General features: G+C 45.1%; 1 protein-coding gene across 6 annotated transcripts in view; it reads right to left on the reverse strand.

Annotated features, from left to right (window-relative positions):
* MARK1 (microtubule affinity regulating kinase 1) overlaps positions 1-23254 on the reverse strand; it is a 69970-nt gene that overhangs the window by 6778 nt on the left and 39938 nt on the right. For 2 of the 6 annotated variants that reach the window (XM_037069378.1, XM_037069377.1), the window contains exons 7-16: positions 20451-20507; positions 18251-18487; positions 18037-18156; positions 11860-11959; positions 10734-10846; positions 8054-8210; positions 7535-7731; positions 6131-6231; positions 4541-4705; positions 3177-3428 (exon numbers count right to left, since the gene is read on the reverse strand). In XM_037069378.1, the coding sequence (XP_036925273.1) occupies positions 3177-3428; positions 4541-4705; positions 6131-6231; positions 7535-7731; positions 8054-8210; positions 10734-10846; positions 11860-11959; positions 18037-18156; positions 18251-18487; positions 20451-20507 (1499 nt within the window). Of the gene's footprint in view, positions 1-3176; positions 3429-4540; positions 4706-6130; positions 6232-7534; positions 7732-8053; positions 8211-10733; positions 10847-11859; positions 11960-18036; positions 18157-18250; positions 18488-20450; positions 20508-23254 lie in introns of those variants that run through there. The other 4 variants (XM_037069382.1, XM_037069380.1, XM_037069379.1 and 1 more) reach the window with 3 other exon arrangements.

The raw sequence follows: 23254 nt of genomic DNA on the forward strand, positions 1-23254 counted from the left end.
CCGACCTTACACACTGCAGTGAACGCAGACACACCTGCAAAGCCAAAGCTGTTCGTCACACGGAGACGCGGGACCTTGGAGGAGAAGTGGGAATTCTTCTCTTCTCTAACCAAATCCAGAACTAATGGGAATGTGTAAAAACCAAGACACCGAAAAACCCTACCAAATTGCTCACGAAGGATGGCAGAGGCCCCCACATTTCTACTAAATGACAAAGTTCAAAATTTAAGTTCCAAGTTCCAAAGTTCACTGTGAAACGACAGGAACTTTTAGGCCAGCTCACATCAGCGGGGGCTCCAGACACTTTTATTCCCTCAACTTATTCTCCATTTCAGAGCCTGCCTCCTTCAAGCATTTACTAGAATTTACTATAACCTTATTTTTTCACGCGCTTTTTAAATCACCTTCCACAGTATTCACCCATTCATTCAATAACATGTATCGAATACCATATTGTGTGTTGTGGTAGAGAGAAGATTCGGCATAAAGCAAAGCCAACAGACAAGACCCTGTTCTCCTGGAGCTCACCTTCTGGCTGGGAGAGACAGACAGTGAACAAATAAATAAAGCGCATCTATTACTTCAGGGAGCACTAGTACTATGGAGAGGAATACAGCAGGGAACAGCCGCAGCGTTGGGAGGAAGGGGCTGTGATTTTGAACAGGATGGGTGGGGAAGGCCTCACTGGGAAAGAGGCATTGCAGCAAGGACCTGGAGGGGGAGCGGACGCAGCCAGCCCTGCAGCTATCAGGAGGAGGGGACTGCAGGTAGAAGGAACAGCCGTGTTTGAGGACAGTCAGTGGCCCTCAGCCTCGTGGCTGGTGTGGACTTAGCAAGCAAAGAGCGGGCCCAGGCGAGAAGTCAGAGCAGAAAAGGGAGGCCACCCTCAGGGCTCTGAGTTGTATTCTGAGCAACCTGAAAGTGAGCAGGGGGCTTCCAGTCTTGGCCTTACATCGTTGAAAACAGAACGGGAGGAGGAGGGCAGGAGCTAGGAGACCTGTTAGGTAGGAGGCGCCAGACTAAAATTCTGGAAATACTGCGCAGCAGCACCAACCCGCCCTGCTGGTGGAATCGATGTGCATTTGAGACCGAGTCAAGGCCAAGTCAAGGCTCATGGCCTGAGCAACTGGCAGGATGGTGTTGTAGTCTCCTACAAGGTGGGGCAAGGAAGAGGGACAGGCTGGGGGAAGAGGAGAGGCAGGTGGTTTTTTGGACTGGTTCTGTTTGAGAGTCTATTACAGATCCCAGTGGAGAGGGACTAGGTAGTCCCAAACACACACATTTGGGAGATGGAATGCAGTGCCGTGGGCCTGAACGGGATCCCCGAAAGACTGAGGATGACCAGATAAGGCAACCTGTCCGATGATGATGAACCCTGATATTAGAGGTCAAGAGCTAAGGCCAGGGGACCGGACAGCAAGCCGCAGAGGAACCTGGGAAGAATCAGCTCGTTTGAGAGGCAGGAGGAAAACCAGAAGCCGAGCGAGAAAAATGTTTGCACTGTGTGCAATGCTATGAGACAGCAAGTTGCTCACAGGAAGGGAGGGGTCACGTCAGTCTCACGTCAGTCCAGATGCTCATCAGTAGCATCTGGAGGGCTGAGCACGCAGTAGGTCTTCACCTATCTGTGATATGACTATATGGCGATCCTCTATCCTAACCTCCCAGCTCTCTGAGCACTTCAGTGCCCTGACCCTGTCCTGAATTCAGTCCACCACTCCTTACTGCGTTCTCTCTAGAATCCACATTTCGTATTGCAAAGTTAAAGAGAAATATTTTGCACAATGCTCAATGTACGGTTAGCAATGAAGCATTAAACTCAAAATCTATTTCATTTGCACTTCCCAATCGATCCTGGCTTAACCATGAGGAAGTACCCTGGCTTTTAAAAATGTCTTTGAACAGTCAGCCACATTCCAGCAGCAGAAGCAACTGATATTCTCCCTGGTGCCCCGCGGATGGTCACCCTGCACTCCTTTTGGCCTGCAGACTCTGTTGCTGAGCTTCTAGCTCTTTCTCTATCAAGCCGTCATGCTGCCTGGGGACTGCCGAAATGGCACAAAAATCACTGACTGATCTGGATAAAAACGGATGTTGCATTTGAGTGTTTCAATGTTGAAATTCTGCCGTGTGATCCTGGGCAAACTGACCCATAACCTGAGTCCACAAAGCTCCAGGAAAAGGCACAAGACTGAGGCCACCTCCTCTCTTTCGCGCACCCATTCACTGAAACCCTATGAACACCAGTGACACGGAGGATTAAGTATTTAACTAATATTTCTGAAAACGAGTGTAGTAATTTTGCACCCATAATTTCTTACTATAGGGTCTGGAACCTTAACTTTCTCCCTCGGCAGAACGGTGTGCCTTCCTCTGGACGCCCCAGCGTGGTGCCCACTTCACACTCATTCTGCTGAAGGCCGTGGCTAGTGGTCTGCAGGCCCCCCTTTTTTTTCAGGTCAGTACGAATCTGGAGGAAACAAATGCTGCCTCACTCATGTCTGGATCCTGCCGGGCTCCAGCCCCGTGCTTTGCACTCACAGGACTCCGGAAGGCTTTCATGGGGACCTAATAACAGACCGCATTTGTATCCACTCGCGCTGCGTTCACCAACTTGTGTCATCCGTGGGCACTCTGCATGTGCATGCTTGCTTTTAGGAAAAGAGCACAATCTTACTGTTTTATCAGATTAGAAGTTTGCCGTTCATGACAGTGTCTTGACTGGGTTCTGAGGTTCGGAATTTGTGATGTTAAATTTCATCGGTAATCTGTGTGGTTGTGGTATACTGACTTTTTTCAAGGGAGAAAAAAAGGGAATGTTATTAGTGAGACATTTCAAAGTATTCCGAAGGTAAAAAATATTTGAAGGATGAATGTAAATGATTTAATTCCTTTCCCTGAATCCAGGCTTTGAAGCAGGGGAGAGAGCCTTTTTGTTTAAAACACATTTTTGATGTCAGGTTTTGCTCTTCTCACGCTAGAACAATGTTAAATTCTCATTTTGTCCATTTTCCTTCTTTCTCAGACTTGATTGCTTCCTGCAAACGTCTATGAAAGAGCAGTTCTAACAAAATGTCCTAAAGCCACTTTGGAAAATCACTACAAAGATGAAATAATCAAACACATGCGTTCCCTTCACAGGCCCCGAGGCCCCAGGGACGCGTGGCGGTACTGACCTGCGGACGAACCTGGAGGTGATCTTGCTTATGATCCCCGTGGACGTGCCCCGCCGGGCGTGGGCAAAGGCCCCCGTCTCGTGGGACGGCGAGGCGGGCGGGCCGGCGTAGGCGGCGCTGCGCCGCTCCCGGAGTTGCTCCCCGTGGAAGGTGCTTCGGCTGGAGCTGCCCCGGGGGAACCGGGTCCGGTCGGGGGTGCTGGCACTAATACTGTGGGCAGATGGGGACGCGGCAGGCACTCTCTGGGTGGCCCTGTGGGACAGGTCACCATACACCATTCAGAATAAGGACCGACTCCAGAAGTAGACACAGATAGGCTGTGGCCACTTTTTTTTTTTAAAGGGCAGGAAGACCTTTTATCTCTATTCTTTTTTTAAAATGAAATTTATTTGAGCGACACTCATAACATTCTCTGTGTTTTAAGCGTGCAATCCTATAATGCAGCACCCGTAGGTTTGTCGACGGTGCTGTGCTCAGCCCTGGTGGCTGCTATTCAGCTCGTCCCCTGTGTTTCTACGAGCCCGGTGGGTCGGGGTTTACTGGACATGTTACTAACGCATCACAGGCAGAGGGGTAACATTTCAGTTCGGCGCTGAATGCCTTTTATAAAAACGTAGCTACGGAAGATGAAGATATTACTGACACAGGTACAAAGAGTAACAGTCTTTAGTATCTGAAATGCCAAACCTAGGCTGGTGGGGGTGGGTACTGCATATATTTTTTCTTTTTTAAAATTATTATCTTAACCTAATCCATTCGGGAATGTGGAACGTGATTTTTATCGGAACCGAATCACTTCCTACCTGCAATTCAGGCCTCAGTAGCAGCAGAGGCCCCCACACCACCACTGGCGAACAAGCCTGCCTATCACAGACGTTCCCGATTCAAGAAAGCCTAACATGGGCACAGACTAGAAAAACGGTCCCATAATTTCCTGCCTCAAAGGGCTTGTTGAGATCACCCGTTTCACTGAAGTGGAAACTAAAAGGCCAGTTTTACTGAGAAGGAGTAACCGGCAGGAGCCGAGACCATGGCCTGGGGGTCTCAACCCCCAAGTCTCAGGAAGTCTTTGTTTTTAGATCATAAAATCGATTTGCCTAAATGACCAATCAGGCAGCAATGCTTTACTCTTAAGGATGGATTCAAAATAAAACCCTTCAAGAAAACGCCGCTAGACACTGATCTAAATGATTGGCAGCATTCTCAGCGAGGAGGGGGTTGTGAGCTCATGTTCCAGCTCTGCGGTTCTCACCTGCACCTTTTCACTACGCTACTCCTGCCCTGGGGCCCGTCACGGCTCTTCGCGGGTGCCCCGTTGTTAAAAACTCCTGGACAAACACAAGGAAAGGCCGCCAGCACCTTACCCGGGTCGGTAAGCTTCAGAGCCGTCTTTAATGGTTGGCAGTGTGACTTTGATGGGGTGGCCAGAAGCAGACATGGACTTCTGGTGGCGAGGTCGTGTAGAGGGGATGCCAGAGGCCACAGTGGAGCCCGCGGAAGAGATGCTGCTGGCTGACATCTCCGTGAGGCTTTTCCCGTAAAGCAGAAACATAGAAAGGAAGGGAAACCGCAGTTCAGTAGCGTTGAAGAACTAGACATTGCAAAGCCCATGGACGAACACCTTTCAAAACTAAAACACTCAAAAGAAACAACGTCACTGGCGTTATTAGTGACGGAGAAAGCAACGTTCTTGGGAAAGACGTGCAGGGTGACTTCACCGCCACCGTCCACGGGAAGCACCTACCCACCCCCGCCGTCATATGGATGTGGTTCTGAGGCGGGATGGAATGATTTTTATGGATAGAATGGCTGTGACTGGGGACGCTTTTCACTCTCTGCAAATCACAGTTTGGTGGGTGATTCATCTTCATAGCAAACACACTATTGCTGGAGACATCATTAAAACACCCCTCAGCTCCTAGCCTGAATCGACAAGGTAACTGTGTAGATTAAAGGAACTACCAAGTAGGGCTTAGGACTGGAAAAATACAGAGGCAGACATCAATCCCCCACTATTTTAATATCTAGTCTAAAGGATCTTATGTCCAAGGAAGATACTTTTCTGTCACTTACGGTCAGTGGACACTATCTCCACGTGTCTGTCAACCGAGAGGAAACGAATGTAAGGACGGTCTGTCCAGTCGACTGACATGACCGGGGGTGAAACCCAGCAGAGAATGTTATTAGGACCAGCTCCCTGCCCTTCTGTGCAACACTGAGGAACGGCCCTGCATTGTCACTCACGATGAAAAGCAGCTCGGTTTTTTTAAAAAAATAAAACGAACACGGTCGACCATTATTGAAAACAAAACACTTTGAGAACCGGACGGTTCTCGGCGATCAGTGGAGACGCCCCATTTCTTTAGAGGAAGAAGGGGGCAGCGGGTGTGGGGAGAGAATACGATCTGAAGGGTGAAGATCTGATGAGGATGGGACCATCTGCTTTGTTACAGGCAAAGAGTAAATAGTTTTAGAAAAGAGTTTGCTCAGAAATTCTCAGGCGGAGAGATGTACCTCCTTGGTTTCCCTAAATATTTNACTTTGAGAACCGGACGGTTCTCGGCGATCAGTGGAGACGCCCCATTTCTTTAGAGGAAGAAGGGGGCAGCGGGTGTGGGGAGAGAATACGATCTGAAGGGTGAAGATCTGATGAGGATGGGACCATCTGCTTTGTTACAGGCAAAGAGTAAATAGTTTTAGAAAAGAGTTTGCTCAGAAATTCTCAGGCGGAGAGATGTCCCTCCCGGTTTCCCTAAATATTTTCCCACCCTTCCTCTCTGGCACAGAAGAGAAGACCCCCCCCCCCCCCCCACTGCCCCTGGTGAGAATGGTTGGCGGAGATCTTTCTGTTCTGTATTTCCTCTCCTCTCAACCCATCGGCACAGGGCTGTTGGCGAGAGCACTAATGTGGGAGACCATCCCACAGGAGGGGCACCCGGCACTGCGACCTTTACCTGCTGTCTTTCCCGTTCTGCAGTGCCATATACCGGTCTGTGGTCCTTTCACAGACATATGTATTCCTCCTTGCCATGCTACCACCCGCATACACGTTGTTCTGTAAGAAACAGGGGGAAAAAAGGCATTTTAAAATTCCGACTGCAGGTGTGGAAAGTCAGAGAAATAGCGGAAGCTGCCGATGACTCTGGAAAACACGCATGTCGATTTTAATTGACCAGAATCTGGTATGAGTGAGCTCTGTGTCATCTCTCTCTTTCTCTCCCTTTCTCTCTCTCTCTTTCTCTACAGTAGGCTGTAGGAGTAAAAGGCAGAGCACATAAAGTCATTGTCATTTCAGCTCACTGTTCTACAGCAGCAGTGAGCAGTTGCTTGGAAGCAACCAGAAAGATGGGTGTTCTTCTCTTCTCTGTAAGCCTGGGGTGAGGACAGGACAGGGCAGCGAGTGGTACAGGAAGCAATATGGGACTAGGAGCCAGAGATGAGTCCATGGAGCCCTGAGGGGGTGAAGATGGCGGGGGCCAGCCAAGGGTAATGTTAAGGAGAATAAGGCACATGGTCAAAGGCGTGAAGCCACCAAGGGAAGGATGAGCAAGCGCCACTCTGAGAATATTTCCTCATTTCAGGTGTGAGCCAGGAGGCAGGCCAGCTCTGAGAAGCTTGGAGAAAAAAGAAAGACTAAGGAAAAAGGGGCTGGTTCTCCTAACTGTGGGCTGGAGCCTGCTTACCACACGGCAGCACCCTGCCACGCCCTTGACTTATGACTGGCACCCAACTGCCGACGAATAATTTTCAAAAGGGATGAATACTCTTCTGTTTAATCCCTACTCCTACAGACAAACATTTCCCTATTTTTTCCATAATTCAGCTTTCAGGATTCTTTAAAAAATATCCATGAGCTCAAAATGCGTTTCATCACGAGGCCTAGAAAGTTAATAGATATATACGTTTTAGTACTCTTTTATATTTTGTCTCTTGACTCTTTCCTGCCACCTTGGAGAATGCCACAACCTCTCTTGTAACTCCCGTTACCCAGTTTCTTGAGTTTGCCGTTTTAAGTGAATAATGTGAGCTACATTTATAAAGTAGTTATTAACAGTCTGCCCTCACAGAACACCCCATTCGTAAACATAAAATTAAATGCACTGATAGAATATTAAGTAAATATTACAGAGGAAAGTTTAATGCACCGTTCTGTGCTGAGGTTCAGTGCAATTTAAAGAATTCATATTGTATTTTGTTTTGTCCTTACACTGCATTCATGAGAAGGTTAATCCCTTTTGCATGTTCTTGAAATGCATGATTTACTTTAAGATTCTGCGACACTGAAACAACTCTTTTGACAGAAACCCCTGACGACAGGGAACGGCCACAAATCGCAGCAGACCGGAGCAGGTACTCACACTGGGAACAGCTGAGGACTTCTTCCTCTCCGGGCCCACGAGCGGGCTGGCGGCCATCTCGCTCTTGGAGCTGACCGTCGTACTGCCAAGTTTGCGCACGGTCACATCTTTGTCCCACTCCTCCTTCTGGTCACTTTCCACACTGTTGGCCTGAGACCTCTTTGTATAGGACACGGCAGGGGGGATGGATGGACCAGCTATCGTTAAAGAAAAAAAAAGGAAAAGAAAAAAGGGCCTAATTAGCTATAAAACAACTGATATATTTTCTTCTTACATACAAAAACTCTGTGTTAAAAATAGCTTTATTTGCATATGTGACCCTGTGAAGTCAGCTGAAGGTGTTTCATTACAAAAAATTAGGTCAGTCCCTGAGAAAGGGACTCTGTGTGCCATTCGGTGACAGAATCCGTGGGGGCGGGGATGACACAGGCACGTGAAGGGGTGAGTGTACGATGCTCAGAACACGTGGGTTCGGGGGGGAACCGGTCTGGGAGTTCGCTTATCTGACTTGCCCCCCACCATGGTCACTAAAACGCCGCTGCTTCTGGTTGGCGGAGATGCTCCTCTGGACCTTCAGGTGAGCAGGGGACTGCAAGGTGCTGTTGTTTAAGTCACTACTGGGCCGCGACCTCTGACTCAAGTTTCCGCCGCCGGATAATGACTCACCGCCTTCAAACTACAAGAAGAAGAGAGACCACCGGGGTTTCAAAACACAACCGTGTTTATGCAGACAACACGCATTCCTGACCTTCTAATCTACTCCGAGCTAGACAAGGACGCATCCGAACTTAAAAAGGATTACTTTGCATCCAGCACTGCAAGTTGGCAAGCAGGAAGTGAAGGAAATGGATATGACGGTTACCACGAGCACGTGGGATCCTCTGCTATCTTGTCCCAGTGGCTCTGGTGCCTTAGTTTGGACAAAACACCCAATAACTGCTGCCAACTACCGAGTGGCTGTTATATCCCCTGCGAAGCTCTTTATATAGGTGACGTTGTTTAATCAGGACCAAGTAACCTGTGACTTCTTCATCTGCACTTTACAGATGGAAAGCTCAGGTTAAGAGGGTCAAGGGACATCTCTGGGTTCAAAGTCAAGACAAACATCTAAAGTTTGAACTTGATACATCCATGTGTGCGTATGCATTTTGTTTCGTTTTCCCCACCACACTTACAGAACCACATTGCGTTTATTGGCTCTGATCAATAATTGCATCTATTTAGAACTAAGCAAGGTGCATTGGAGATCAGTACACTATCCCTTGCTCTGTAACATAAAAGTTATTTTTTGCCAGCAAACTTTCTACCAATTCACTGGCATCCCAAATGGGTCACCTATGAATTCCTATGCAAAGACGCGGGTAATACTGATGATGAACATTATAATCGATAACAGCTTACGTAGAGCACACAGCAACTGCTCTTAGGACTGCAGATATATCAACTCATTTAACCCTCGGTGACCCTACAAGGTGGTAGGTACTATGATTAGCCTCATGGTGTAGACAGGACATTGACACACAGAGAAATGAAGTGAATTGCCCGAGTCACATAGTTAAGCAGCTGGCTGGGCGGGGGGTTCAGACCAGTGGGCCTGGCTCCCAAGTTCAGGCTTTGACTTGGCCTGGCTCCCAAGTTCAGGCTCTGACTACCTGCAGTAGCCTCATTCGTTTGTACTCAGCACAACTCAAAGTTTATTTTCATTCACGCGTGGGCTGGGCTGTAATTTGTCAAATCAGCGCTTCCTTTGGGTTTCAATGAATCGGAACATTAAAGATCTCATGAGTGAAACCTAAAATCCAAGTAGAAACGGTTCAAAGACTTCAGAAATAACCCCTTGTACTATTTCCCATTTCTCGAAATTCCCTCGACTTCGCTCCCCTGATACCACCTGTCCTGCAAGCCCCCCCCACCCCTGTGATGGCGGCGCCTACCTGGCAGGGCTGTTGAGAGGAGTGGATGAATTAACACCTGTAAAGTCCCCACAGCAGTTCCTGGCACGTTACTGAGGATGATGCCTTCATCCTCAGTATGAGGATGACTTGAATCTTCAAGTCACTCCCTCTGGACCCAGCTCCCTGTGTTCCATCGTCTACAAGACAGCTCCCTCCCACAGACACCTCCAATTCAACCTCCTCAAGTGGAATGAACTTCCCATCTTCCCCCTGAAACTGACTCTCTTCCTATCTTGGCAAATGCGCCACAGAAACCAGTTGCTTGTGCTGGAAACCTGAGGGCCTCTCATCCCTCGTTTCCAGCTGGGGTCCAAGTACTGTTAATCTACCTCTGACATGTCTTGGTCGCTGTCGGTGCCCATCCTTCGAGAAGCTCCCAGAGCCCCCAGTACCCTCCCCTGATCACACACTGCACCACGCTGCTGGCTGCTCATGTGCCCGCTGGACTGAGGGCTCCCAAGAGCAGACACCTCCTCGCCTTCCCATCCACAGTACTGAGCACAGTTTCGATGCACTGCTTCACTATTGGGTACTATCTAATTATTAATAATTTCAGCCTATTCTATAAAATGCTTCCCACAGATGTCAGATTTTCAACAAGCCATCAGTGCTCTGGCTCTGTTCCTGCCTCTCCATGGACGCTGTTTTATCTGTGATCCCAAAGGATCATTTGCGCTGACGGTTCAATTGGCATTTGCAGACGGGGATTTCCTAAACCTGTCTCACGACAGACCCGGCCCGGCCTTGAGAATCCCACCTGAACGCATCAAAGCCACTCAACACTCTACAAGGTAAAAAAATATCACCAACTTTTGCCTGAGTCCCCACCTATACCAATCTCTGAAGATACACACTTTGTTCTGAATGCTGTCACTTCCTCTTGTTTCGGTCACTGTCTTTGCGGCACACCCGGAACAACCACATTGCCTTCGGCAGGGCTGTTGCATTTGGGACGCACAACTCTAGGGGGCGCTATTCTCAAAGCCTAGACTGTGAATGGTACACCTCCTGGAAATCAGGCACCAGGCCTGCTTTTGAGTAACAGAGTCTCTTGGTACTCGGCGATGAAATCAGTGTATAACTTAGCATCTTGAATTTTGAATTCAAATATATAACGATGTTGGGGGTTTTATGTTATTTCTGATTACACCCAGGATATATTTGCTAACATTGTATCTTATACTTAGCCATCGCTAGCTCAAGAAATGACTTAGGTGACAAAGCGACAAAGGTGAGAAACTTACTTCGGGTGGTTTTCTACCTAGGAGAATATAAGTAGCCATCACTTCGTCATATTTCTGATTTATTAAGGCGTCATTGATCTCATCTCGTGCAAAACCCATGGTCACCATGACATCTGGAAATGAAAAAAATGCACATTTTCTGAAAATGGGTTTTAGGAAACACATGAACAAAAAATAGGCCAAGTCTGCCAACATCATATATGAAAACGAAGTTCTGAAATTTTAAAGTGCAGTATCAATCATAAACACTTCTGGATTATTAACAGATACTGTGTATTCGGATGCTGTGTGGTCACAGCTTTTCACGCAGAAATGATCCCCAGCATGGGCGCAACGTGACGGGCCTGTTCCGTTTCTCACTGCCCAGCACATTCCTGCGCTGAATTCCTGTGTCCACCCAGAGACTCAGTATCTCCCTGCGTGTGACACACACACACACACACACACACACACACACACACACTCCTCTCTCTCTCTCTCTCTCTCCATCTCAGCACACCCTCAGCCGCTCCCAGAGTAGTTTCTCTCATCTCTTCACAGTTTCTGCTTTCTGGTCTACAGGCAGGTGGATGCCTCTCTGGAAGGCTTGGATTCCACAGTTGTTCTGATCGGGTTCCTAACACCCTAGAATGCACCACCCCACTCCTAAGCCGGGTAGGAGCACAGTGGAGGGGACTCCGTGTTGAGCTGCTCAAGGCTGTGGATGCAGAGTGGGGCTGGGCAGGGCAGGACGGACCCTGCTGGGTCGCAGAAAACAGAGAGGAGGAGGCCCTCTTCACGCGGGGCCTCCGCATTTTTGGTTGACACACATGCAATGTCTGGCCGATGTGTATCAGTCTGGTCCGTGCTGACACATCAGAAACTGCTGAAAGGAAAGAATGAGGTTTGTCTACGCTATTTTAGTTTTTATATCACCGTTGCCAACAATCCAATTCGATTATAATACGCGTGAGAATAAACGAAGGAACTTGACATTTGCAATGTTTAGTACACATTTCGGGGAAAGAAAAGGTGGTAACTCAGGCATCTGTCGAATAAAACTTGCTTCCTGTTTGCATTCTGAGGCACTCCAGGACCCTTACTTACTGCCTAGGGACGGCACCTCTCACCACATTGAAATACTTACCTATTCTTTTTGTGTCATTGAAGTCTGGTTCAGGCTCGGAATACGGCTTCAGCTCCTCTTCTTCGTGACCGACATTCATCCACCGATCTTTCATTATTTGCTAGGAAATAAATTCCGCATTACGGTTGGCCAACCAGAGCATCCCACCACTTGTTCTAGCTCTATTTTAGCGAACAGGGACCAAGCCACGAAGGTGACTTTCAATCGTGTCAGGAATGTCTTGCCAGAGTGTGGTTTTGAAAGGCCTCCCTAGACAGGAGGGGTTCGAGACCAGAGGCGCAGGATCCACGGAGGGGCTTTGGCTGGGATGCAGGGGACAGACGATGCTGCTTTGAATGACAGGGAGGCGGTGGCAATGGAAAACAGAATTTTCAATGTATAAAAATCAACAAAACCCCGTGACTGGGTACTGGGGAAGAAGAGACGGGGCCAGGGCCGAGAGAAACGGAAGGCGAGGCCCAGAGATTTAGGACTCAGCTCACGGATAAATAATAACAGCGGATGGATTCTCCGAGAGGAATGGACAGCGTGAGAATGTAGGGAAGAGAGCCCAGGGGAGAGCCTCAAGAAACACGGGCATCTCAGGGCCGGGAGGAGAAGGCCTCCAACCAAAGTAAATGGAGGAGGGAAATCTCCTCTGCAGAGAGCATCGTGGAAGATGGCAAGGCAGGAGTTTTCCAAAGAGGACGAAGGAGTCACCTGTCAGATAAGACAATAACTAAAAAAGGAACCGACTGTGTTCAGCAACACAGACAGCTGGCTTTGGGGAGGGCCATTTCAGTGGGCTGGTGGCCAGAGGGCAAGGCATGCAGGTGGATGGTGACGCCCTGGGACCAGCAGTGCAGAGGCTGTCTGAGGCATCGGCCAGCAAGGGAGGGGCTAGAGGCGGTTCTGGGTGGGGACTGGGGGGAGCACGGACGCCTGTTTTCAGTGGAGGGTATTTCGGAGTGTGGAAAGGCTGAGGGGAAGGGGTCAGTAGAGTGGAGCGGGGGCTTGGATGGCACAGAGGAAAGAGCTTCACTGCAGGGTCACATGTGCCGAATCTGGCACAGGAATGGATGGGTAAGTCTTGGACCAGAGACCAGGCAACTCTCTCTCCACCACGACGAGGAAAACAGGAAAACGAGGAGATGGGGGCCCAAACAGCAGTGTTCGAAGTATGTCCGTGGGAAATGAAGAACTCGTGACCATTGGTGTCTATTTTCCCAGTGGATTAAAAGACAAGGACATCTGTCTGGAATGTCCTTTGTTTCCCATCTAAGGTCTTTTTTTTTTTTTAAGCTCACAAGGTCCATACAGTCTCTAGCTCCTTTTGTTACTGTTTCGAGCACTCTGATCTTTGCCGGCAATTCAGTGCAAAGTGTCATTCGGCAAATATTTTGTGTTTACCCGTTAATGATCTACGTCCCACCTGACCATCAAGCCAAACAAAGAATGCCCTGTGTCTGACTTGTTCAGTATGCGGACGCAGCACCTATATGTACCCAGCGCTTAAATGCTCAAAGCGCGCCTGCAGACTGAATGAAGAACACGTCTGGTCCGCATTACTCATCGGCCCTTCCTCCGGGTTCCCCTGGAGCTCTGCGTCCACCCGATTGTTCCTGTTACCACAGTCCTTTCATCACAGCTAGTGGGGCGCTGGCCCCTCTCCTTTACTGCACTTAACATCCTGGAGGATCAAGACCGTGCCTCGTGCTAGCTTTCTCGGGAACAATGCTTGTTGCCTTGGAACCAGGCGGTGTTTTAAAACAGGGCTTGGGTAAAGGAAAATGCAGAGATTAGTAACAAAAGACAGCTTAGGAAGTGGGTGAAACGCCCGGGAGACAGACAGGAGACTGAACTGGACGTGAGGGGATGGAAGGAAGAAGGACCGTAGAGGAATAATCTAAACTAACTAGTGATAAAACTCGTTTAAGGAATGAGGGCAAGGATGGAATCCAGTGGGTTTTTAAGGCTTCTAAGTCAGGCACCTGGCAGAACTGGGCATCCACATTAAGTAAGAAACGCAGGAGCGGTACCAGATCTGAGAGTTGGAAGAATAAACAATCACAAGCAAATTGAAGATGATAATCCGAATTTTCTAAAATGTCTCAATTAAACTCTGTTTATTTGGTGCTTGTTTCATGACTATTGTCTATCTGTCCACATCAAGGAAAAACCCCACACCTATACAAAATTCCTCTGCAGGGACCACAGAGTTAACATTCAAAGCCACGGAAGACCTGTCCCCAGGAAAAGCAGGTCCCGTGTGACAGGGGGGTGCTCTCATGTGACCCCAGCTGGGAAGCTTCGGGTAGGGTCGGAATCACTGGGCCAAAACCCACTTGGGACCTGCTGACTGAGCTAATCCATTTCAGATTTCATCTGAGATTCCAGAACAAGAAACAGTGAAGTCCAACAAGATTCCACACTCAACAAAAGAAGGTTTGCTCCAGTCACCACTACCAACAAACGTGAACGACCACTTTCTGGGAGATTCTGACAAAATAACTGATTTAGACGAACGATAAGGAATTAAACAAATTAACAATGGAAAGCCACACCTTCCACATAAAAAAATGGCGGACTTTAGGATGGCCAGATGGAAAGAATTCGTCTTAGATGGTTTCAACCCATAAAAAAATGGCGGACTTTAGGATGGCCAGATGGAAAGAATTCGTCTTAGATGGTTTCAACCTTTGCAAAATGACCTCACGTGCTTCTGAGTTTATACTTAGAAATCCTGGCATTTTTAAAAAAGACTATTGTTGGTAGCAGGATCATCGGCAGTACTGTCGTTTGTACGGGCCAAACATAAATGAACTGCTAGAGATGATCAGCGCTGAACTAAGAAGAGGTATTTTTTAGGAGGACCAAAGAGCACAGAGAAAGAGCAAAACGTAGGAGCTCGACTTTAGCTCAAATTCTGCATTATTTTAAAGGTGACACAGTCCATCCTGGTCAAGAACTGGAAATAAAAGAAAAAATATATATAGTTTTTGTGTGTGTGTGTGTGTGTGTGAAATAGCACAAAAGTTTTGCCGTTCCTTTCTAATAAAAACATCTAGATACACCAATATTTACACAAATAGGAGGTAAAAACATCGTGCAGAACATAAAAACACAAATCCTTTAAAAATCATGTGATACTGTCTCTCCCATTATCAGTGCAACTAGGAAGAGCTGGCAGCATTCATACACACAACATAAAAAATTATATAACAGTTTAAGATCCAGAAACAACTATGTAAGTCTTGCAGACAGACTCTGAAATTAATTTCATTCATTCTATTTTCATGGAGGTAGTTCATTTATAAGGCTTTGAGAAATACTTCAAGAATGTTTGCAGTCATATCTGAGAAGCAACTGGAAGGTGTTAAATAAGTTAAAATAATTAGCTTAGTAAGAAAATAAGTAGCCACCCAAAATTATCTAGATCAAATTTCAATGTTAGTAAATTATATGCCGAAGACTAGCATTTAATAAATAACTCATGACACACAAGAAACACCAAAAAGAAATACATGAAGTTTCATTCTTTAGAAATATGGGAAATAATGGGAGATATTTTATATTAAAATGTACAGCGCTACTACACATCCACAAGGCTGATTAATCAGACCTGTTTAGACAAGCAGGAGGAATAGTTAATCTAGTCATTAAAAGTATTGAACGTTATCCTCAGTGAAATAAATAAAAGTTAAAGCAGTTATGGCAAACGATAGTATTACCCCAAAGGCATCAAACAGTAGAAATTATGACAGCCGTTTCTGAATCAGGCTGTGGAGAACAGGCACCTTCGAATGCCCCGGTTCACACAGGATCTCTGGGCACCAACAGACAGGAACTATCGGACTGTTAGTGCCCTTTGACCCAATCATTACATTCTAGAGAATTCATCTAAGTATATATCCCGAAGGGAAATCGGTAGTTGTTAGCAAAAACTATGCAAACAATGCAAATGTGCAAAAAGCAGGGAATAGTTAAATAAAACCACGATCCAAGAAAGACAACATCGCAATCGACAAGGAAGGAAGGAACTCACTCTCAGGATAAGGCAAAAACTTAGGAACCCCAAGCCTTTGAGTTAAAGAGAAAAAAGACTGCAGCATGACATGCAAAAAGTATAAGTCTATAAAAATGTATGTTTATGCACTGAAATTAGTGTTTTGAAGATAGCAGCTCTTTATAGTTTATGGGGTTCTTTTGGTTGTAACGTTGATAATAAAATTGGTATAAAAAATAAAAGCGCAGACTAATTTAATTTTTGACATCACTGTCACTTCAAGTTGCTGAAGGCTTGGTGTCAGAAACCTTTTTTTTTTAAGTGTCAGGTTTCTCTGGAAAGTCATTTCTGGGAACTCTGAAGCATACCAGGCTTCATAGGGTGATTTCTGCAACATTATAATATTTCCAATGTAGACTCCTGGTTCTGTGGCTGAAAAACTTAGTTTTGATCAAGTGGAACAGGTTCCAAGCTATATTCAAATACAACAAGTTGAGTTTCTGATGATCAAATGTTTGCATAATAATAATTCAGCTTTTAAATTCAACTCAGAGAATTCTAATACTTTAATACTTTGAATTTTAATGCAAGAATATAAGATTTAATATTTGGCTACTGTAAATTAATCCTGCTTAAAACACAAAGTACATCTTACATCTTCTCAACTGTCCATGTGTATACATATATATTTGTGACAGCTCTCCTACCAAGTGATTTTTGTGTGATCTTTTGCTCAGCTCATGCACTGGGCTGATGCGTCAACTCTGGGCATTTTATTAAGTGACATTCAGGTAAATGAGACTCCTATAATAAAAGTGAGTCATAAAGCAAGAATAGGAGGGACTTACGTTCCCATGCCATTTTAGCACTAAAATATGAGCCTCGACCAGTTTAACTTGTTAACAATTTCCCATAACTTTCTATGAATAATGGTTGAAAGGAAGTTTACAAAGGCAGTACGTGGAAGTAGATTTTCTACCGCACACATTTCTCTATTAAAACATTAACATATTCTTTTACCCCCAAAGGAAAAAAAAATCACAGGAAGAAACTCATTACATTTAAACAAATAATTCAGTAAAAAAATATCTGATAATTGATTCACTGATACAAAGCATTTAAAAATAATCTGGCAATGGACGTCACCATCCCTTAACTTCCATCAAAACATACTGTATCTTGTAATGAAAGTACTTGTGAAAATGAAATCACAAAGCCCAAACTAATAATCTGAGAGCGCTGCACCCAGAGATGGCTCTCTACAAGGCACGGAGTCCGTGCCCGAAAGCCCCATGACTACTTTAAAAAAGCACAGTTTAAATGAGGTTAATTGTTTGAATTTTCTACCCTTTCTGCTAAGGCAAATAAATGAAGACAAAAATATTCTAGTGAACATGCTGAAATTAAGTCAGTACAGGTAAAACATCACTCTTTAAAAAGATGGGCAAAATACATCAGAAATAAGTTGTTCTAAAATTTTTTTTTTAAATAAAAAAGAAGTAAGTTGTTCTGACTGCAGTATCAGAAGGAACAATGCGGAGACATTTCGGTTATGAGTCTCTGATGTTCTCCCGCTATCACCTACTTAGTATATTTATAATATCATCGATCATTATAAATAACCTCACAGACGGAGCGCGAGTAGGTAACACACCAGTGCGTTAAGAAATGAAATACCTGTTTCCAATGTGCTACTTGAATATTTGTCAATTTTCTGTACTGATGCTGAGATTTCTATATAGAACATCAGATACTGATTTCAGATACAGCCAGGAAGCATTTACCAGATTCGAATTTCTACTGTCTTCCTTTATCCTCAGAATATTTGTGCTTACTAAATACAAGGTTTCTGTATTGGATCGAGCAACATGGGACAAGGCTAGGCTTCCCTCCTGCTCCAACTAAAACTCCATTTTCACCTGATTTCTGCTGTGTTAATTTCATACTTCATTTCCGGACACAGAAGAAACAACGGCCTTTGCAGGCACCTGCTGTGATAACTCAAATAGCGACAGAATCACGTTACTCTTCCAGCTCAAAACAAAAGACCAACTAGATGATTTGGCAATTTTCTTTCAGAAAAAAAAAAAAAAAAACACCACAGGAAAAAAAATTATTTGAAAAATGCTCTTCAGTTCCCAGACTATTTAAATTGTCACACGAAAACCTGCAGCACCAAACAGCTGACTCACTTCCAAGCTGCCTCTTTTGATGGGATTCAGCACTAGTAACTTCTTCAGGAGGTTTTCACAGTCGGTGGACATATAGAAGGGAATACGGTACTTCCCTCGTAAGACTCGCTCCCGCAGTTCCTGAAAAGAGCAAAAACAAAGCCCTTGTCATCAGCCATTATCCAAATGCCCGTGTGCGGGGAGAACCCATGACTCTCTCGGGTTTGGCGAGTACCTTTAAATTCTGGCCATCGAAAGGCAAGGAGCCACTGACTAACGTGTAGAGGATGACGCCGAGACTCCACACGTCCACCTCGGGCCCGTCGTATTTCTTCCCTTGGAAGAGCTCAGGAGCCGCGTAGGGGGGGCTGCCGCAGAACGTGTCCAATTTGTTCCCGACTGTAAATTCGTTACTAAAACCAAAGTCAGCAATTTTAATATTCATGTCAGCATCAAGGAGAAGGTTTTCAGCCTAAGAGGAAAATAATAAAAAGGACAATGTAAAGAGCCTACATCACATCAAATCTCCGTTAGAACTGTTTCCGATCCCAACCCCATCTCCTCTGCCTCTCCTTTGTCAGTGGGATAGCAGGGCAGGTCCACGTGTCTCTGGCCAGAGTTACATCAGCAGAGGACTGATTGGAGCAGCACACAAGTGACAGCTCTCATTTTTAGGTGTGTCTGCAACTGTTTAAGAAAGGCTATTGAAACCCACTTTTTCTTCAAGGTCAGTGACATCCTGGTACTGTATTTTAATATGTTCTTAGCCGGAAGAACATCGGTCGACATAACACAAATCCGTTTTGGGCTTAGAGCAACAAAGTTTATCCAACAGTGCCCTATTTTAATAGAGGATCGTTGGCTAATGCAAAACGAATACCTGCAATAAATGCCCATGGGGGCTTCTGGGAGTGCTGAGTTCAACCCTTTGTCCTCCCCTACTACAGAATGCTTCCTCAACAACGTTCTGTGCTTTCACTAAAGCAACGCGATACAATACAGGCTCCCTGAGATCTTGTCTGTTAAAGCTTCCTTTTGCTGGATTGGAACTAGATTCTCTCCCGAAGGTCTATTCTGGGAGGAAGCAGTGATTCGCCGCTCCCTCCCTCCATGTTCTGAGATCCTAGTTTTCCAAAATCCTAAATCAGAATCGCTCCAAGAAAAAGTCTGAAATGTGCCCTTGGTAAATGCAAGTGAGTCAAGAAAGTTATTTGCTTTTGTACATTGTTTTAAGAAATCAAACTCTGTTACAACTGATAAGCTAAGAAAGTTGTAGGTTACTTTGTAGATGTGTTTTATCTGGTTCCAAAAAGGAGTAATACTTGAGTAGCATTAAAAGGCAATCATGGATTATGAGATGATATCTGTAAGCCACATGCCTGATAAAGGGCTAGTGTGCAGAATCCAGGGTGGGGAAAAAGTAGGTTTACGTTGTTCGTATGGAAGATAAATACAGTAACTAATGAATAATCACGTAAGACTATAAACTGTGTTTTGCATACTCACAACTGTAAACCTACTTTTGCCCATGCTACATGTAAGGAAGTCATAGGAGCTCAACAGGGAGAAAAAAAAACCCGAAACAAAAAACAGCTCAAAAACTGGTCAAAGCACCTCCATAGACATTTTTACAAAGCCTACAAATGGCCAACAGGACGAGGCGCTCAACATCCCTCCTCATCAGGGAAATGCAAATCAGAAATCACAATGAGACAGCAAACACCTGTCAGGATGGCTGGCATCAACAGTGTAAGTGCTGGGGAGGATGTGGAGAAAAGGGAATCCTTGAACACTACTGATGGAAATGTAAATCGGCACAGACAGTAGGGAAAACTGTATGGAGGTCCTTGAATGACTAAAATTAGAACTCCTTTGGGATCCAGCAATCCCTCTTTGGGATACACACCCCATGGGAACGAAATCGGCGCCCCCAGGAGGGATGGCTGCTCCGATGTTCATTGCCACAAACGTTGCGTGTTTGTTTGTTTGTTACATCAAAATACCTCACCTGCTACTAATCAGATACATGTGATGTTCACAGAAATGTTTAACATTTTCCCTTATTCCTTTGAGCTTTAATGTAAAGAATGAGAATTGGCTCTGAAATCAGTCCAACCTGGATTTGTGCCCAGACCTTGCTTCTGACTGAATAGGACCTTAGGCGTTTTCGGTTTGCGACCAAGTCCCACATTTATCTGTCACAACGAGCTTATTAACGGCGAATCAAATCCTCTCGCCTTGAATGCTACATAACTACTTGCATATTTGCATTTTCTCAGTGAAAATATTGCCTTTTATAAAGTTGCTGTGAAGAGTAAATGAAAACAAATTTCCTTGTATAGTGCCTGGCACAATCAGGCAACCAGAGATGGCTCTAATGTTATAAACTAACAGTTCAGAATTTACAATTTCCTGTCACAAAACCAGTGGCTTACCTTAAGATCACGGTGAACAATGCACTTTTGATGGCAATACTGCACAGCAGATACAATCTGAAATAAATATTTGGGAAAAAGATTTTTAAAAGGCACGTTTTCCCCCAATCATCACCTCTAATTTAGATAAATTGCTAACTTGAAGTTTAAAGTAATATTTAATAACTTCACTGTTCCTCTACTTCAGAAAACTATACATATCGAAGTCAACGTGATAAAACTCTCTCTTAAATGTAGAAAATGTGGAAAAGTAGTATTCACTTGAAAAAAATATACTAAAATGTTTCTTTCTCAGAGTGGTAAAGATTTTTATGGGTGGTTATATTTCTCTGTTTACATGATCGAATGTGTACAATTTGTAGCTTTGGTTAAATAGTTTGTTTATTCCAGTGTTGGAGTAAGAACTTTGGCAAACATAAATCAGTATTCCAAAATAGTTGGTTCAAGTTCAAAGAGCAGAACTCTATTTTAGGAATTGTATCAAATGTGTTCAACACATGTTTCTTTAGCGAGGCCAACTAACTAAGAACTTATCAGTGGGGTATTCAGTAATATCTTTCGTGTGTTCAAATATGAAAAAGTGGAAAAAAATCTGTGCCTTAACAATAGATGCCATTATCAAAAGAAAAGAATAAAAAAATAAAATTTCATTTTAAACCCGTCTCTAAGTCAGGCAGGCAAATCTGTCACTAGATTTTAGATGCGATTTCAACCATTACTTCGGGCTCGTTGGGGACAAGGTTGAAACTGGGAAAACCCCAACAGATTAAGAGCCAAAGACACAAATTAGAAATAGGGTGTAGCAATGCTTTCATAATAACATACCACGGTGAACACAGAATTGGAAAGACCCTTACAGCAATCGACTGAGAGCTATTTTGTACAAACACTTATATCTGATGTCTAGAAGGACGGCCACTTTAATGCACAACAGAACATTCAACTCTATGGATTCGGTTAAATGCAAACCCAGTCTGAATATTGAATATTGGTTAGGCGTTGACAAATGGAGAGAGTAATGAGGTTTCTGAAAGCCCAACGATGACATGAGGTATGACCATGTTAATAGGAGTATGGGTTAAAACAAAACTTCTGGGTACTAAGAGGTGAAACAGTTCGATACTATAAAATCATCCTGGTGTATATTAAAATGACTCAAAGGACAAAGAAGACATGGATTCAAAACAAAATCAACAGACGATGAGTAATACGTAATTTGGTTACATTTATTTTGAGTCAACGGTCAGTTTATTGAGTACCTGCTATGTGCAAGAAAATGTGCTGGGGGGCAAATACCAAAATTAACACTGCGGGGACCCGGCCCCTAAGGAGCTGGCAGTTTGATCAGGAGGAGAAGACATGTGCGCGTGAGGAACCACAAGGCAATCAGAGCTATAGAAGCAGAAGTACAAAGAAGGGAGGAAATACAAAAAAAAACGACACAATCGATTTAGTCCGCAATGCTTCCTGGAGTGGGCGATACTCGGGCTAGGCCATCCTTGAAGGACAGGAAGATTTTAGCGCGTGGAGGTTTGGCGACGAGGTGGAAGCAGGTAAGAGGGCGAAATGCGCCGATGCTGAGGCCACACACTATTTGGAGAGCTGGTGGGAAATGGTAACGGTCAACCTTGACAGACAGGCTGGCAAGTCTCTGAATCCCAGGCTAAGAAGGTGCTGCATGCCTAGTCCATGATTCTGAGCAGAAAGATTATGAATGACAATGATCGCGCTGAAGCATGAGTCCCCAGAATACGGAAGAACCTCACAATGAATATTTGTAGCATGTTTTCTGAAGCAACAGGCTTCAAAATTCTAATATCCAATGTTCTCTAAAATACGGCCATTAGCCAAGAGATCTACATATATATTGTGTTCAATAAGAAGTATTAATATCTGATATTAATACTTCTTATTGAACACAATACATGGCTAGAGTATGTTCACACTATAGGGCTATGTTGGTATCACGGATGACAGAAATTTGCTGATAATATTATCTTTTTCAAGTCTCTTTGTCTTGATACAGTGAAGAGGGCATGTGATAGATAACGATTTGCTTGCCAAACATGCATTTCACATTGGACAGAACAATCTCTACGAAAGCAGCTCTGTAGGCACCTTTGAAATAAAACTCCCACAGGCCTCAAGGCTTTAAGAATGGAAAGGTAATGGGAAGAGAATGCTCTGTATTAAGCATTCATTCTCCCCAAGCTCTTCAACCTCCGACCTCCAGCAGGCAGACCCGGTGGTTTATAGTATTACCACACTTCCCTAGCCAGGTGCAATCTCTGCCGTGAAAGAAATTCTGAGTCTGACTCACTGCAAGAACCCCAGCCCCAAGTCCAAGTTTCACTGCATTGTTCGATGGCCAGACCCGCCCTTCTCCAAACACCCGTAAGTAGGATGCAGGAATGTCCCTGCAGTCCTTCCGTGACAGATCGTGAAAACATGAGTCACTGCCAACCCTACGCTGCCTGTAAGACCAGACATGCCAGTGTGGTGCTTTGAGAGGCGACTGTTAGGGTTCCTTGGCAGTTAGTAAGTGGGGGAGGAATTCCCAAGCTTGAAGTAGTGGCCTTGCTACTGGAAGAGCTGAGTCAACACTGGGATTTTCTTGCCGGCCACCCAATCCTGGGGAGTGCAGAGGCACTGTAGGATCGATGGCTGCTAACGTGCCCTTGAACTGTCCAGTGCCTTTGCTGTATCTGACAGTCGAGTCAAGGGCATGGGGTATGAACTGTTGGAGAAGCTCGGAAGCAGAGGGGAAGAATAAAACCTGTCCAGCTTTGATAGAGCATCCTCTG

Source organism: Sturnira hondurensis, unplaced genomic scaffold (genome assembly GCF_014824575.4).
Source record: "Sturnira hondurensis isolate 20B ecotype Veracruz unplaced genomic scaffold, ASM1482457v3 Scaffold0018525, whole genome shotgun sequence".
Taxonomy (NCBI): domain Eukaryota; kingdom Metazoa; phylum Chordata; class Mammalia; order Chiroptera; family Phyllostomidae; genus Sturnira; species Sturnira hondurensis.